At 38.4% G+C, this 17666-nt stretch overlaps 1 protein-coding gene across 5 annotated transcripts in view; it reads right to left on the bottom strand.

The window, feature by feature from the left end:
- Positions 1-1047: 1047 nt before the first annotated feature.
- The window catches only part of cnsta (consortin, connexin sorting protein a), a 60733-nt gene continuing 44114 nt past the window's right edge, over positions 1048-17666 (bottom strand). For all 5 annotated transcript variants that reach the window (XM_055639283.1, XM_055639287.1, XM_055639284.1 and 2 more), the window contains exons 9-11: positions 15866-16761; positions 9153-9282; positions 1048-4155 (exon numbers count right to left, since the gene is read on the bottom strand). In XM_055639283.1, coding sequence (XP_055495258.1) covers positions 3950-4155; positions 9153-9282; positions 15866-16761 — 1232 coding nt within the window. In that variant the 3' untranslated portion in view covers positions 1048-3949. The remainder of the gene's footprint in view (positions 4156-9152; positions 9283-15865; positions 16762-17666) is intronic.

Raw genomic sequence — 17666 nt, 5'->3', positions numbered from 1 at the left:
CTTATTGGCAATGTATGAACAAGATTATGCTGTGAGATCCTTGATGCATATTTAAAAAAAGACAAAGTGCTGGAGTAACTCAACGATAGAACATGAATAGATGATGTTTTGGGTAGGGACCCTTCTTGATGCATATTCATCTGTTGAAACAAATTGCCCAACCACTAATAGAGAAAATAGTTAATTGGGCTAAATATGAAAGGATTAGTGGCACTACAGCAGTATAACAGTCACCATATCTAGAGTACAATGTGCAGTATTAGAAACATAGAAAATAGGTGCAGGAGGAGGCCATTCGGCCCTTTGAACCAGCACCGCCATTCATTGTGATCATGGCTTACTTAATCCTTATTTCCTTAAACATCCTTATTTAAGGAAGGATGTTAATCTGTTGAAATACAGAAGTGCTGGAGTAACTCCGCAGGTCAAGCAGCATCTCTGGAGAACATAGATAGATGATGTCTTGGGTCGAGATCCTTCAGACTGATTACAGGGAGGGTGAACATAGCTTGAAAAGTGGAGAAGCAGGACAAAGGTTGGCAGGCAATAGGTTTACACAGGCGAGGGGTATTTTATTGACAGGCAGATGGCTGGAACAAAGGCCAGAGATAAGAACAGTACGTGTGAGACAAGTATGAAGAGGTGCAGATTATCAAGCCAGGGGGGAGAAGAGAAATAATAGGTCGGAGTCCAAATGGGGTGGGGATGTGATATTTTTCACATATCTCGCAACATAGGCGACCCATTAAGTATTTGCCTGCTCTTGGAGCATTCCATTAAGTCTTATTCCCCCCACTTATTTCCCGAGAACCTATTCTCACATGCATAACAGCCCCCGCCTCTCCACACACATGAGATACAATAAGCTGATAATCTACCAACCAGCACGTCTTTGCATTGTTGGAACCTTGCAGAGTTTGAAAGTTGTATGATAAATAAACTGATTTTAAAATGAGGAACTCAATGTGGAAAAGACACCAAATAAAAAATCAATTAAGTTTAACACTATTTTCTATTTGTAAGAGATTCAAAGCACACGTTGTAATCTTAAAATGCATGATCAATTTACATGGAAATCATGTAAAACACTTTACAACAACCAGCTCGTCTTCAAATTACAATTCTCTGTCATTTTTGCATTTCAAATCAATGCAGTGATACAATTACTATGCTTCATATCATGGTTGTGATTACATTTATACATTTCTTGTGAACAATCCCAAAAGTCTTCCACAATACAAAATGAACAGAAATGTTTAAATGATTCACAGATTAGGAACTCAGCTGCAGTAACCTAGGATTACATAGTTCAAATCTTAGATTTCTGAAATTTTACATGCTAGAATTTACAAAAACAGGAAGAATATAAATCCAAATGATTTACTCTACATACAATCTATATTTAATAAATTAAGTTTCATATCTTTAATTTATAGTTGTGTACTGAACCAGCCAGTAATTCATGGCTATTGTATAGTGCCTTTTATTATGCACTATATTATAGTTGACGTTTAAAGTTAGCAACTTTAGACATAAAAGTTAAAAGTTCTTTTGCTAAAATGTAAGGCCCTTTCCTAAAGCTCAAGTGATTACATCATTCAGTCTGACGACCATTCACTGGGAAGCTTCCTAGTTCAGTCTGCCAGTGTTGTTCAATATTCTAGAAATAAGTTTATCTGAGGAGCATAATCATGACTGCTCTCTGTTAACTACCAGTGACAACGAGTTAAATGCAGAAATAATGCATGTTTTACAAAGGGGAAAAAAATCAAACAGTAAACAGCAAAACAACATTAAATGTTAACATTTCTTTTAGTACTGACCAACCGAATATAAGTTTTTTGCACTGTGTAATTGATTGAAATAAATAATGTTTGCAGGTGCCAACAAATTAGAAGATAGAAATCTGTAAAGAAAGCATGACTTAAAGTATGTGCAGTGACAATGAGGATGAGATAATTATTCAATATTTTCTACAAGCATTATTAAAAAGTATATGCATACATTTGGATAGAGACCTGCTCTTATGTTCTCAAAATGTATTTCCCATTTTCTAAAATAAACTAATTCTATGTGTTTGAATTGCAATTTCTCAATATACAAGATCGATATTTCATACAATGAAGGTGATGCAGCTATGAAATTATAGTGCATGTGTTATAATATTGTGCTTTGTGATGCAATGCACCTCCATAAATAACAAAATTAACTTTTAAACCTCTTCCTGCTAAGACTATTCAAATTGGAAGCCTGAGGCTGCAGCACACTTTTGTGACCAGGACTCAGCAAGGAAAACAGTGTCCCTGCCTTAAAATAGAAATCAAGTTAACTTTAGAATACAACAAAGCCAATCAAAACATACCCTGAGAAAAAGTTTTATCTTGCAGAACACAAACGTTCAACACACATAAGTTAGATGTAATTATGAAAGTTCAGTGAAATGAGTCCATTGGTAAATTTGCTAGAGGGCTGGTACCTTAATTACAAACATAAGTAATACTGCCCAGAATGATGTAAGCAAATAGCCAGGATAATTTCACCAAGTTCGTGCTTTTGGTTGAAATCAGCCTTTATTTAGACATTCTTCGTCATTTGATTATCCCTTTTCTCCCAACATTGCTGAGGCAAGAATCTACTATATTGAGAAATTATAAATGTTAACGTGGATCATTTCACTGACAGTAGGTCTGAAAACAATAATGTCATAGAAACATAGAAAATAGGTGAAGGAGGAGGCCATTTGGCCCTTCGAGCCAGCACCACCATTCATTGTGATCATGGTTGATCGTCCCCTATCAATAACCCGTGCCTGCCTTCTCCCCATATACCTTGACTCCATTAGCCCCTAGAGCTCTATCTAACTCTCTCTTAAATCCATCCAGTAACTTGGCCTCCACTGCCCTCTGTGGCAGGGAATTCCATAAATTCACAACTCTCTGGGTAAAAAGGTTTCTCACCTCAGTCTTAAATGACCTCCCCTTAATGTCCTGAATGTTTACTCTACTTCTGTAAATATAACAAAATAATCAGAATGCATCACAAAGCACAACATTAGCACAACAAATTTTAACAACTATTTTCTCATTGTTTGAAATGAAAGTGAATTTAACAATAAACATATAGATGAAGGAGCTGACTGCCTCAAAGTTATAATTTACATTCACTCCTACAGTTTAAATCAGAATTATTATATTTGACCAATCAGTAAGTAAAAGCAGCAAATAATAGAAAATGATGCACCAATACTCACATGAATATCCTAACACATGGCTACATGAACAATGACAATGTATATTTCTAACCTTCAATAATAATCTTCTCAAAAATTAATTAATTTATATATTTGCATTTTTTTTAAACTGCAGAAGGAAATAGATTGTGAACTAAGTAAGATTAACAGATAGCATAATCACTGATAATGATATAAGGTATAATTGAGAAAGAGACATGGGTGAAGGAATCTAACCAATAAAATTCAAAACCTATAGATAGCATGATTTTTCTTCAAATGAGCAATGTAAAAACAGAAACAAAAATCAAGTGCATAATTATCTACTGTAACTCATTCACATGATACATTATGAATCCAATTTTTTTATATCCTTAAGTGCAGAGTATCCTAACGAGCAAATTATACAAAACTAATTTCTTCTGAAAATGATTGACAAGCCTGCTATTCATATGTAGTCAGCGAACATTATTGACCGTGTTGTATATTCAGTCTTCCCTGTGTACCAAGCTATTAAAGGAAGTCATGTCAACAAGCTACGAGTTTTGTTGAGGTCTGAAGTTTCATTATTTAAGTTCCTGTGTTGTGACCTAATGCCAGTTACATTCCACAGTAGTTAGTGCACTGCAGTGCGAGCATCAAGATGATTAACTGCTCATTGTGGTCCATCTGAATCCCTATTTACACAATGATTTCATTTATATGTGGATATACTGATATTTAAGAAAACAACAACCAGTGCTTCACTTTTGCGATGCCTTGTTCGAACTGAGTACAGTAAAAATCCATCTGTGTTGTAAAGTCTCTGCATACACTGGACTCCAGATCTCCAAATGTACAATAAAGTGCTGTTCCTAGGACGCTAAGAAGTACTGTAACAATACACAGCAGGACTAAGAGAAGACAGGAATCTCCAGTTCCTTCATCTAAGGAGAAATAATAAAAAATGAGCACATTAATGTATGATATTTCCAATAACATTGAAACTTATCTTATAGAAAGTGAATTTGCAATTATTCCTAACTGATTGATTACTTATTTTACTGATTTGATATTTGAAAACATTAGCCCTTATAATACTGTCACTTATTATAGGTGTCACTTATTTCATGACTGGATCTTGTAATTTGATTTCTAAATTGAGTACAAATGTCAAAAGATGCATTCAGCTCTCGGTACAAGAAATTAGAAGCAGCCAAAATCACACTGGACCTGACCAGCTGCTTGGAATCGCCACTGGACTCCCATCCCACCTACACGCACCTAGTCCAATACACAAGGCCAATTTCACTGCCTCTCTATATTCAAGTTATACTACAAAGTCTCAGTAATAATAGGCCCCAATCAGGGTATGTAGACTGTTTTGTGGCATCCCTTATGCATGTATTTTTCTAATGACCTGAATGTTCTAATGGAAAATCATGTGTAGGAGCCATTCTTGCTTAGGCAAGTTACTGTTAGCATATTTTACTATTTTGTCTAGAAATTTCTTGCAGAATTATTTAGTACGCTTGGGGGTGGGATTTTGATACGTAGATGGGCGTGGCATACATCGGATGAGGCTAGCAAAACCACAGGCATTACTACATAGGCAGGGAGGAGTAAATCAAACTTACGTAGATGATAAAAATGAATCTTCCACAAGATAAATATCGGATGAGACTAGCGAAACCACAGGGCGTGGTCAGATCGCCTGGAGCCGGTAGAAGAGAAGGAATATCGTTGTTTACCAGTTCAGATAGCAAGAACAGAAAGCTACAGTTTGTATAAGAATAAAGAGGATCTGGTCTGTTCACTTCTTTGTGTTTACAACCACTTCAATAAAAATCTATGAAACTGGAAATAACGACTGGAAGATTCGTTTTTATCATCTACTGCGCAAGTTCGATTCACTCCTCCCTGCCTGTGTAGTAATGCCAATGGAAAGGATTGAAATTGCGATTACATCATGCTCTACATATAGTTTGGTTTAATTTAGAGCTACATTTTGGAAACAGGCCCTTTGGCCCACTGAATCCACGCCGACCAACAATCACCCATTCATTAGTTCTATGTTATCCCAGTATTGGTTCTAAAAGATGGACTACATTTCACCACAAGATAATCAAAACCAACTTTATGTTTATGTAACATTAAACCTCTCATGTTTAGACTCACAGCTGTAAAATCCCAGGTTTGCTAATGGTCAAATAAATGTCCCACCTATTTACAAATCAAAGATATCAAAATGGATTACCGCAGAGAAAAAAACGTAGTAGAATTGTTGAATGAGCAAAGACAGTAATGCTATTCTTGGGAAAAATGATTCAAAAAGACATAACTCATTTTAATTATTGAATGCATCTAAAGTTTGGTGGCTTAAATGGTGTTAGCGGAGAAAGTCAAAGGAATAATGATTGGACATGTCATGTTTTAAAATACAGCTAAGAGCATTAGCTTTTACTAAGAATCTGTAAATAAGACTCGAGCTCCAGGTAAGAATGTTACATTTTAATTCAAGGCAGAACAAGGAATATGTATACACACAAAAAGTTGGTGTAACTCAGCGAGACAGGCAGCATCTCTGGAAACAAAGAATGGGTGACGTTTTGGGTCGAGACCCGAAACGTCGCCCATTCCTTCTCTCCAGAATTGCTGCCTGTCCCGCTGAGTTACTTCAGCTTTTTGGGTCTATCTTCGGTTTAAACCAGCATCTGCAGTTGCTTTTTACACAAGGAGTATGTATGATCTAGAGAGAATTTGTGAAAAAACAAATGAGTAACAATTGATCAAAAATGAGGACAAGAAGCCACACCAAGAGATTTTTAACTACCGGTGGTGAGAATGATCAGAGGGCTTGTTTAAAAATGCTTAGGCGATTCTATTCAGAAAACTAGGTCGTTTTCATGCAAAAGGAGTATTATGAAAACAACTAAGATGTAAATTGAACATCTGTAATACTAAACCTGTAAGTGAACAAAGAACAGCCAGCTTTACCAAATTCCATTTATCATAAATGTCAGCCATTCTAAATGATAAACACGTCAAATATAAACAAGGATGGGGTCCTGTTGAAATACGCAGAGCTGTAGTCTAAAATTTAAATGAAAAGAGACGCTCAATCAATTGTTTACAGTCAGCGGAGGGAAATAATAGTTGTTGAGTGAACCTGTTGGCTCAAGTTGGTGCTGATAAATGTATACATTGCTCAACGTACTTTGATTTTATTTCACTATCCTGGTCTGGTTGACTTAAGAGTGATAATTTATTGTATATCTATTGTTGCTGTTGCATTTAATATGTGCCTGTTATGCCGCAGCAAGTAGGAAATTAATTGTTCTGGTTCATATCCAGTGCATCTGGCAAATAAACACTCTTGACTGTTATTGCTTTACAGCATTATAAATGTTTAATTAATCCATAAATAAAGCATTGTTTGGAACTTCTCTTATCAGTATTGTTTTCTGTTGAACCTGCTTTCTGTTGAAACCACCTTTATTTTTCCCCAGAGTAGATTTAAACCATATTTTGCAACATTGGTTTTGGGAATTCTAATTATACAAACAGCTAAATCACATAAACATGAGATTAAACACTGACTGTATGAAACAGCTCTGTCTTTCATAGCACAAACAGGAATGATTCCTGAATAAAAGCTCTGCATGGTATCCAATATGATTTGAGATTGTGAAAGAATAAAATGGGATTAAGGTAGGATTAGAAGAAATGGATGGTTGTTGGTAGGCATGGGCTTGGAAGACCAAAGTGCCTATTTCCATGCTGAAGTAACTCTGTGAATTGGCTTTTTAAGAATGAAGGCGAGCAGAAATTTCATTTTGTGGATTATGAACCTTTGGAATTCTCTATACCAGGGAATTGTAGACGTTCAAACATTGTATTTTTACACCAACGGTTTCTTGAACTCCCTGGAAATCAAGGGGAGGTATGAAAGTAGATGTACACATACTGAGCAAAAGAATCGTAATAGATGTTGTGGTTTCTATTTTTCAACTTCTATGATAAATTAGCTGCAGTGGAAAATGTAAAACATTAAGGTTGATATATAAAAAGAGAAACATAATTATTTATAATGCAGGATGGTGTGTTCACACGTAATCATAAATATTTATCATGCGCTGGCTGCACATTATTTATTTTTCCCAGTACATTCCCAATGAGATTCTTGAAAGAACTGTAAAGAACCTTACTTCATCTTGCCACCAAGAGACTTAAAAAATAAATCAGATGATTATAAAAAGAGCACGGAATACCTCTGAGAAAAGTACTAATTACAAGTGGGAGAGAAGAGTGCAAAAAGAACTGGGACGTGTCTGTCAGCCCTGTGAGTTAGAAGCAGGCATTGCTATTTTATTACTGTGCTCATCTTTGAGATGAATGGCTCTTTGCTGAAAGGAGCAGCGAACATGTCATGATCATTTTGATCACGAGTTGCTCTACAAGATATACAGATCATCATATTAGATCAGATACATCAGTAGGCAGATTACATAAGAATGAATGCATTCCCCAAAAGTTACTTTAAAAAAAACAGCAGGTTCAGTGAACTTCCAATAACAAACTTAACTCATGAGATAATATGTGAACCAGTGAGATTATAGCATCAAAATCAAGATACATTTTTGATTAATGTCAGTGCTTCAACGGCAATTCATTTTAAATAATGTTTTTTTTGTTAGGGCATTTCCCTCTGCTCCCTGCAAACATTAATGCGGTCAGGATTTAATCTCATTGTTACCAGGAAGAAGGATGCAAATTAAAATAAACATCCCTACAGGAGGAATATAAAGCACTTGAAAGACACTTGACAGCTTCCCATTGTATAAATTCCCATATTTATCAAAGATCCCCCTTCACTCATACTTTTAATCTGTAAGGATTTAAAGGTTGCCAGATGCACAGTTTTGTAGTGTTACTGGGTACTTGAAGCCCATAATTACCATCTTCTATCTGGGAGACAGATAAATATCAAATTACATATTTAGAAGTAAAACTGGAGAGGTAGAAAAATAAAATTATCCTTTGAAAATCAGGACTTGGAAAACTGACTGTTTTCAGAGGTGCTAGAGATTATGGGGAGAAGGCAGGAGAACGGGGTTAGGAGGGAGATAGATCAGCCATGATTTAATGGCGGAGTAAACTTGTTGGTCCGAATGGCCTAATTCTGCTCCTATCACATGATCTCATGATGTTTTTAAAAAAGGTGACAGCCAAAGTAACATTAAAGCACTTAGTTCTCACCATATACCCAAGGCTCTGTTATAATATATATACTTTACATACATAAAACTGCAAATTAACCATAAACAAACATTAACATGCACAAACTCATTCTATCAATGTCCAATCTTATATTTATCAATGACTAAAGGGTGGCACAGTGGTAGAGTTGCTGCCATACAGCGTCAGACACTCGGGTTCGATCCCGACTACGTCTGGTGTCTGTATGAAGTTCGAACGTTCACATTGTAACCGCGTGGGTTTTCTCTGGGTGCTCTGGTTTCCTCCCATATTTCAAAGTTCTCCCATATTTCAAAGAAGTTCAGGTTTGTAGGTTAATTGACTTCTGTAAATTGACCTTAGTGTGTAGAATATGTAACTGGGATAACATAGAAATAGCTTACCGGTCGGCTTGGATTGAAGGGCCTGTTTCCACAATGTATCTAAATTAAACTCAGATTTTTTCCACAAAAACCCAGTGACTTACAATAGCAAGTACAAAAGATGGATGCAAAAACTTAAAGATTTGTATTTAGATTGCAATCAGTAATTATATTTTACTGTTGCAAAGATCAAACTTCACATTAAATTGGGCTATTAGCATTTGAGATTTTATTTTACTTACCATACAAAATTAAGAATTGGTATTTATATCTAAAATGTACTCAGGAAACCTTCAGTAATAAGAGAAAAGTCATTATCTTACCCTGATCAAATGTGTCTTGGGGATCTTGAAATCTTACTCGTCTCTTTGACTGCTTCTGTTGTGTTTGACTGATCTCTTTGTCTGAATTTCCTTTCTTCAGTATGGAAACAAGACCTTCTGGGTGGATACTCTGTGGGAAAAACGGCACAGTAATTCAATGTATGTGCATCACAAACAATTTCCAATCCAGAATAAATGTTGAGCATGCCACATCGTTTACATTACTTTTCAACCTTTGGGTAAACACATCAGCTATTAATCTCTCATTTCTATTCACCCTAACATAATTACTGGAGTGAGGTGATATCTTTTTGAAAGTGCAGCCTATAAGAGTAATTTAAACTCAAAGCTCCATCCAGCTACTCAAGAGAACTCCACAGACCACTTCCCAGTCTGAAGGGTCTCGACCCAAAACATCACCCATTCCTTCTCTCCAGAGATGCTGCCTGTCCCGCTGAGTTACTACAGCTTTTTGTGTCTATCTTCGGTTTAAACCAGCATCTGCAGTTCCTTCCTCCACAGAGTGGTGATGGGTGCCTTTTCCTGCCCAACATCCATCTTTCATAATGAAATACAAATGATTTGCCATCAATCTTATATGGTGAAAAGGCCCGGCGTGTGTGTATTAGCTGGTTGTCTCATTAAAGTAACTAAGCCTCGAATATACTAAATCAAAATACTGTCAATATTAGATATCTGATGAAGTAGAAAATGCCAGAATAACAGTAGATCATGCATTTCAGTTTAGTGATCTCTCACTTCAGGTTAGGGATCTGAACTTACAGGTCATTGATCTGAAAAGTTAAGTCTTTCTCTCCATAGATGTGGCTTGTTCTGCTGTGTATCTGTGTTGGGTTACTTTCATTTTGTACCTCAAAAGAAAAACACCAGGAAGTGCTGTGGAACATGAAACGATTAGGGCAGAGAGGGAGGGGGGGGGGGGGGGGGAGAGAGAGTGAAGGAGAGAGAGGGAGAGAGAGGGAGAGCGAGAGAGATAGACAGGGGGGTGATAGGGAGGGAGAGAGATATAGAGAGGGAGGTAGAGAGAGAAGGGGGTCGATAGAGGGGAGAGGGAGGGGAGTAGAGAGGGGGGGGGGGAGTAGCGAGGGAGGGGAGTAGAGAGGGAGGAGTAGTGAGGGTGGGAATGAGGGTATATAGGGAGGGGACCACCCCTGCCCCATCTCCCTCCTCCACACTACCATCTCCCTCTACCACCCCATTCCCCACCCCACTCCAGCTCCCTCCTCCCCTCACTCCAATTCCCTGTCCCAGGATCTACCCAGGACGTAGAGCAGTGTCAGGGCCTGGAACCTGGCCTGGTTCTCGTACTCCGCCCGGCCCTGGCTGTAGACTCCACCCGTCAGCTTGGCCACTGCCTGGGCTATAGTGCAGGTTCCGACTTCATTTCCGGACTCGTCCCTGACCACGGACCCATGCTCGTCCTTGTTTCCAGCGGCGGCTTCTTTCTCGGCCCCGGTCACCAGGCTCGGCTCCAGCCAGGGCCCGCGGCTCCACCATCACCACCAGGTGTCGGGCGTCGGAAACTGCCACACGAGCGCTGGAGTGCCCCTCCCTCCCGGAGTGTCCCGTTCTGCCTTGCGAGTCCATTGCGACGTCAATAGGGGTTTTTTTCCGAAATGGATGAGTTTTCTGACTTTTTTTTTTTTTAAAACTTTAAACGATTAAAAAGTTCGGAAATATAGGTGAGAATGCGATGGGAAGATGTACACACACACACACGAAGAGTTATAGATAGCTTAGATTAAAATCTTGGCATGTGAGTGTAATGCATAAGATACATATTAGAGTTATTTTTTAAAATTTGGTTCACTTTAAAATTATTTTTTTTTATGGTCAAAGAAGAGCATTGAAATTGTTTTTCGTAGTTGCTTTGATTTTGCCAATTATTTGTAGCCCAATACTTGAGATTCCCTGCCACTGCATGTGTTTTCCTTTATTACTATGATTTCTTCCACTTCCCAAAGATGGACTGGTTGGTAGGTTAACTGGCTACTGTAAATTACTTTTGGTGTAAGGACGCAGTAGGAAAATCAGTAAAGATTTAATGGGTATGTGATGAAATAATAAATAGGGGGATGGGATTGCTGATAGCTAACAGATTCCATGGGCCAAATACATCGTAAGGAAATATAAAACATTGCAAGTATACTGAGGGCATATGGGTGGAACTTAGAAATAAGAAGGGAATAATTTCTTTAATGGGGTTGTATTATAGGCTTCCCGATAGTCAGCAGGAATTATAGGAGCAAATATGTAGGGAGGATCGCAGAAAACTGTTGAAAAATTGGGTCATAAGAGATGATTTTAACTTCCCTCCTATTGATCGGAATCCCACAACGCAAAGAACTTGAAAGAGATGGAATTTTTTAAGTGTGGCAAGGAAAGTATGTATAGGGCCCTACTTGACAGGACAAAACACTGGACCACGGGAACAAAGTAGGGCCAGTAGTAGCTGAAGCGTCAATCGGGAAACTTTTTTTTACATTTGAACCCTTATCAGAAGGGCTTAATAACGACTATTTATGAGTTGATTTTGAAATTTAAAAAACATACATTTGATAAAATTAAGAATGACTGGGAAAGAGAACTTCAAATTTCTTTATCTATAGAGAAATGGGAGAGGATTCTTCAATTAGTTAATACTTCTTCAATGTGTGCAAGACACGCTTTGATACAATTCAAGGTGGTTCACAGAGCTCATATGTCAAAAGATAAGTTCGCTCGTTTTTATGGTCATATAAATCCTACCTGTGACAGATGTCATTCTGAAGTGGCCTCACTGACCCATATGTTTTGGTCCTGCCCACTTTTGGAAAAATATTGTGAAATAAATGTTTGATACGATTTCTGTAGTTTTAGGTATTGATTTACAACCTCATCCTATTACTGTAATTTTTGGGCTACCAATGTTAGATTCTATTCATCTGTCCCGTTCCGCTCATCGGCTGATTGCTTTTACCACATTAATTGCCAGAAGATCTATTTTATTTAAATGGAAAGACTAATCCTCCGACCACACTCCATTGGTACTCTGAAACGATATCATGTTTAAATTTAGAAAAAATTAGGAGTGACATTGTTGAACCCTTGGTTAAATTTGATAGGACTTGGGGAAGATTAATTCAATATTTTCAAACAACATAAATTGTCAGCTCTAACTGTTATAATAATTATTTTACCTTTATACGGTGGAACGGACTTGACGACAAACAGGGACTTAAATTGTTGAAATTCTTTGCAGCCCAGATTCTTTTTTCTTTTTTTTTTTAAAGTTTAAGTTCTTTTTATCTTTTTGTTTTTATACATATAAGTTCTTTTTTAAACACTTAACTATATTTACATAGAGACCGGGAGGTCTATATTCAATGTGTATTTTGACACTGGACATATTTAGGTTATACCTGCCATTAATGTAACCCTGATCACTATGTATCAATATCATTGTTATGTTTATCATTATTTTTTTGTTGTATTGTTTTTGCTTTTGATAAAAACTAAGAAAAAGATTTTAAAAGGAAGAAAGGTACATTAAGAGCAAAGGGATAACATTGCTGTCTCTGTGTTGAGCCACAGGAGACAGGCCAGCTGTTAAATGAATGCATCTGTATTTACCAAGGAGAAAGTCATGGAATCAAAGGAATTGAGTAGTAATATGTTGGACCATATCCTAATTATAAAAGACCAGGTGTTAGCCGTCTTTAGGATTATTAAGGTGGATAAATCTCCAGGTCCTGGCCAAATGTATCCTTGGACATTATGAGAAGTTAGGGAAGAAATTGAAGTGGCCCTGGTAGAGATATTTGTATCATCTTAAACCACAGGAAGATATCAGAAGACTGGAGGGTGGCTAATGTGGAACCTTTATTTAAGATTAATAAGGGTTGCAAGGACAATCCAAGGAACTACAGGGAGTGAGCCTCACATCAGTGAAGGGTAGGTTATTGGAGGGGAATCTGAGGAACAGGATCTTCCAGCATTTGGATCGACAACAACTAATTAGGGATAGCCAACATGGGTTTGTGCACGGAATACCAATGTTCCTTCCAATGTTTCACAGAATAATGCCAAAGTAAGCAGTTCAAAATTACAAATGAACAAAACAATTAGTCATTTAAGTCAATATCCAAATAACAAAATGTACAAGAATTTGTACAAATGTCCATCAGTTTTAATTTTGAATCTGGGTTTGAAGCCTTGATTAGGAAAGTAAGGAGAGTAGTTAAAATAACAAATGGTATCTTAACCTTCATAAATAAATGCATAGTATACAAGAACATACTTAAGAACATACTTAAGAACATAAGGAAATATGAGTATGCAATATAAACCATCAATAAAACGTTTGTGTAACTCAGTGGGACAGGCAGTATCTCTGGAGGGAGGGAATGGGTGACGTTTCGGGTCGAGACCCTTCTCCAGACGTCTCGACCCAAAACGTCACCCATTCCTTCTCTCCAGAAATGCTGCCTGTCCCGCTGGGTTACTCCAGCATTTTGTGTCTACCTTCGATTTAACCCAGCATCTGCAGTTCTTTCCTACACCATAAGATGTTTGATCTGTTCTTCACTCCACATTCCGGCCCCAAACAAATATAACCTCAATTCCCTTGTTGTTCAAAAATGTATAGAAATCTTGAATATACTGAACCCCATAGCAATTTCAACAAAAATTGCTCTAGGTGTCAACTGCTCTACATCGGTGAGACCAAGCACAGGCTTGGCGATCGCTTCGTCCAACACCTCCGCACAGTTCGCATTAACCAACCTGATCTCCCGGTGGTTCAGCACTTCAACTCCCCCTCCCATTCCGAATCCGACCTTTCTGGCCAGGGCCTCCTCCATGGCCAGAGTGATTCCCACCGCAAAATGGAGGAGCAGCACCTTATATTTCGCTTGGGTAGTTTTCACCCCAGCGGTATGAACATTGACTTCTCCAATTTCAGGTAGTCCTTGCTTGCTCCCTCCTTCCCCTCCTCAGCTCTCCACACCCTACTGTCTCCGCCTCTTCCTTTCTTCTTCCCGACCCCCACCCCCCCCACCCCTACTATATCAGTCTGAAGAAGGATCTCAACCCGAAACGTCACATATTCCTTTGCTCCATGGATGCTGCCTCACCCGCTGAGTTTCTCCAGCATTTCTGTCTATCTTCAATTTTTCCAGCATCTGCAGTCCTTTCTTCAACAAAATCTATGCTCAGTTTAAAATAACTCCCTTGGATGGAGAATTCTTCCTTCACCTTTGCCTTAATTGGTCAACCTTTTAGCCCATACTCTGGCTTTACACTCCTATAACAGGGAAACCATCCCTATGGTATCTATCCTATCAAGCCCGTTCAGAATGTACTGATTTAATATCATCCACACACCTGAAAGCATTAGTTCAATATACTCAATTTTTCTACATGACAATCCGCTCTTCCTGCAAATTAATTGCTAGAGCTCCTGCTGCGCCACTTTAAAACACCACTATAAAACAAAATGCTGGAGTAACTCAGTGGCTGCATCGTTGGAAAACAAGAATAGGTGATGTTTCAGATCAGAACCCTACTTTAGACTGAAAGGTCTATAAGATCTTCCAAGGAAAACCCTTACCGCATCCCCAGCCATTCGCTGACCAGGGCCACTAATGCTGCTGCAGCTGACCTTCACTCCAGCCTCCTGTGGGTCACAACCTCTCCTCCACCCACCAGCAGGCTCCTATACCACGTGTCCTGACTCTCCTGGGTCCTACTGCTCCCCTCTCCTCCAGGGAACCTTAGTAATGATTCAAGTGGGTCTTAACCACGTTACCCCCTACTACCCCCCACTCCTCTCTGAACCTTCATCATCCCTGCACCCCACAGTATCTCAGCTAAATTTCCATCCTCTGATCTCCTCCGACCCCAAGCCTCACATTTTTTGTTTTCACCCCCCCCCCCCTTCTCTCTGACTTAGAAAGGTCTGGCCTCACCTTTGTAACACTATGCTCCCACCTCAACGAGTTCCAAGCCGGCATGATGTACAGCTTTTCCACCATCCGTGCCTTTGGCTATGGGAAAGTGTCCTCAACACCCAGTGATGAGCCCTTCTACAATCTCCAATGGTCCTCCTCCTCTTGGACTCCCCCGGAAGGCCTTCTACCATCTCTAGACCTTTGCATTTCTAACTGTCAGCAGGACAAAGCTTTCAGTCTGAAGAAGGGCTCTGACCCGAAACGTCACCTATTCCATTTCTCCACAGATGCTGCCTGATCCGGTGAGTTACTCCAGTATTTTGTGTCTATTTTCAGTATAAACCAGCATCTGCAGTTCTTGTTCAAGAAGAAACTGCAGATGCTGGAAAATCGAAGGTAGACAAAAATGCTGGAGAAACTCAGCGGGTGCGGCAGCATCTATGGAGCGAAGGAAATAGGCAACGTTTCGGGCCGAAACCCGTCTGTTTCCCGTTGCCTATTTCCTTTGCTCCATAAATGCTGCCACACCCGCTGAGTTTCTCCAGCATTTTTGTCTATCAACAGTTCTTTCCCACACTTGAAAAATAAAACACCCTTGAGGTCAAGAGAAAGGCAGGGAATGGGGACTGGTTGTACTGCTCTTGCAGAGAGCTAGAATTTCAAGGACCTAATAACCTCCTGTGTTCTTAGCATTCTGTAAAAACATATCCAATTAAAAATAAAAAGTGGGTTATTTGAATAGTTTAATATTGAAGAAAATACCTCTTCTATCTGAATCCTTTTTGCAAGTTCATCCAACGAATGAGAATTGTCATTGATTTGCAGTAACTCGTCTGTATTATACTTCTGACTGGATGTGATAACATTATGATTAAAGTTGGTGAGTTCTTCCACATTTTCATCTCGTCTCTCTGAAACTTCAGGTGATGTCTCACACGCATTGTGCTGAATTTTCTCCTCCACTTCTGAATCGATCTGTTGATATTCTTCATTAATTTCAGTCAGGACATTGGTATGGTTTTGTTTTGTTGCTTGACCATCCAACTCCACGGTTCCTTCTGGACGACTTGTATTCTGCACATACCTAGTGTCTTCATGCACACAATCACTGGAATTACTTCTAACATGCTTTTGTAATACATGATTGCTATGTTTATGTGGAGCTTCACCATTTGTAATGAACTGTACTGTTTTGTTGCACTTCAAACTTATTTGGTCATTCTCTTCAGTAGTTTTGCCAACACATTTCAAATTGTGTTGCGGGTTTCCCATTTCCTCATGAAAACATGGAACAGCATTTATTACAACATGTGTCTCATCAGAGAAAAGCTCTGTCTCAATTGTTTCTGCAGCAGTCAGCATGTTGTTGCCAGGCACTGAGGCATGTATCTGACAGCAGCTTTCATCTGTCATGATGTTTTCTGAATACAAATGTTGTGTCTTAACATCAAAATGCATCCTGGCTTTTGCTCCTACAGCTTCTATTTGACTCACGAGTGATGAATCAGCAGCATACATTTCAGGCTCTCTTGCACAGCATTCACCAACGGGCACCGCAACCTGCGATTCAATAGAATCTTCTTTCTGCTCTTCCATCACTTCCAATGATGCATAATTGTATTCTGCAGTTTGCAATCTTGGTGTGTCTAAATATCGGTCTGCAAAACCAAAAAACAGAGCACAGAACCACACGTTTCATTAGAAATTTAAGATAGTTGCTGCAGAGCCCTTTAAAAATTAATATGCTTGGTCTCTGAATCATTGTCGCAGAGTGAAATGAAATCCCATCTGCCAATCCCGGCTCTTTTCCATTCAGTATGCAGGCATAAGTGGCATTAAATTTTAATGGATTTTTATATAATTATCTACTCAGCCGCAGGCAGGCAGGCACTCACTTGATGAAGGCCTTTTGTACATTTACTAACAATTGCACATTTGCAGTATCCTCAGCCTGCCAAAAATCTGCATTTAATTAAATGAAACAGAAATTATTACTAACTCCAAGAATCATTAATGAAGCAATGAAATTAGTTACTTTGAGGTAGCTTCAAGATCAGCATTTTCTGTTAGTAAATATAAATATTGGAAATAGATCTGCATAAATATTATAATAATTTATTTTATTTTCATTAAAAATCAAAACATTTAAGTCAATAGTAAAATCAAACAAACTCAGTTTAAGAGAAAGAATGGGATCTTTTGGACAAACAAAAACAACTCCATCTTCTCAGTTCTCCACTTTTTCCAAGAGCAGCTGCTTGAAACCTTGCAACTCCATTTGGAAGAAGAGTGGGTTTCTGAAAATGAAAGTTATTTTAAATCCACAATACACGTCAAAACATAAATAGAATATTCAATTATTTCTGACCTTCTGCATTACTAAGAGTAATCCTATTTATAACTTTACACCTATCATCCGAATTGTTGCTTTGCTGGCCCAGAGATTCTTGAATATCCTCAAACCGGTATTTTACCACTTAAAAGGAGTTTTGTAATTACGTTGTTGATAAAAAATTGCTGAGAATGTGTAATTTTCTGTGTCAACAGCTTAAAATTATAAATT

Source organism: Leucoraja erinacea, chromosome 8, assembly GCF_028641065.1.
Source record: "Leucoraja erinacea ecotype New England chromosome 8, Leri_hhj_1, whole genome shotgun sequence".
NCBI classification, from domain to species: domain Eukaryota; kingdom Metazoa; phylum Chordata; class Chondrichthyes; order Rajiformes; family Rajidae; genus Leucoraja; species Leucoraja erinaceus.
The sequence above is the reverse complement of the archived record's forward strand: the minus strand, read 5'-3'. Positions and strand labels throughout refer to the sequence as shown.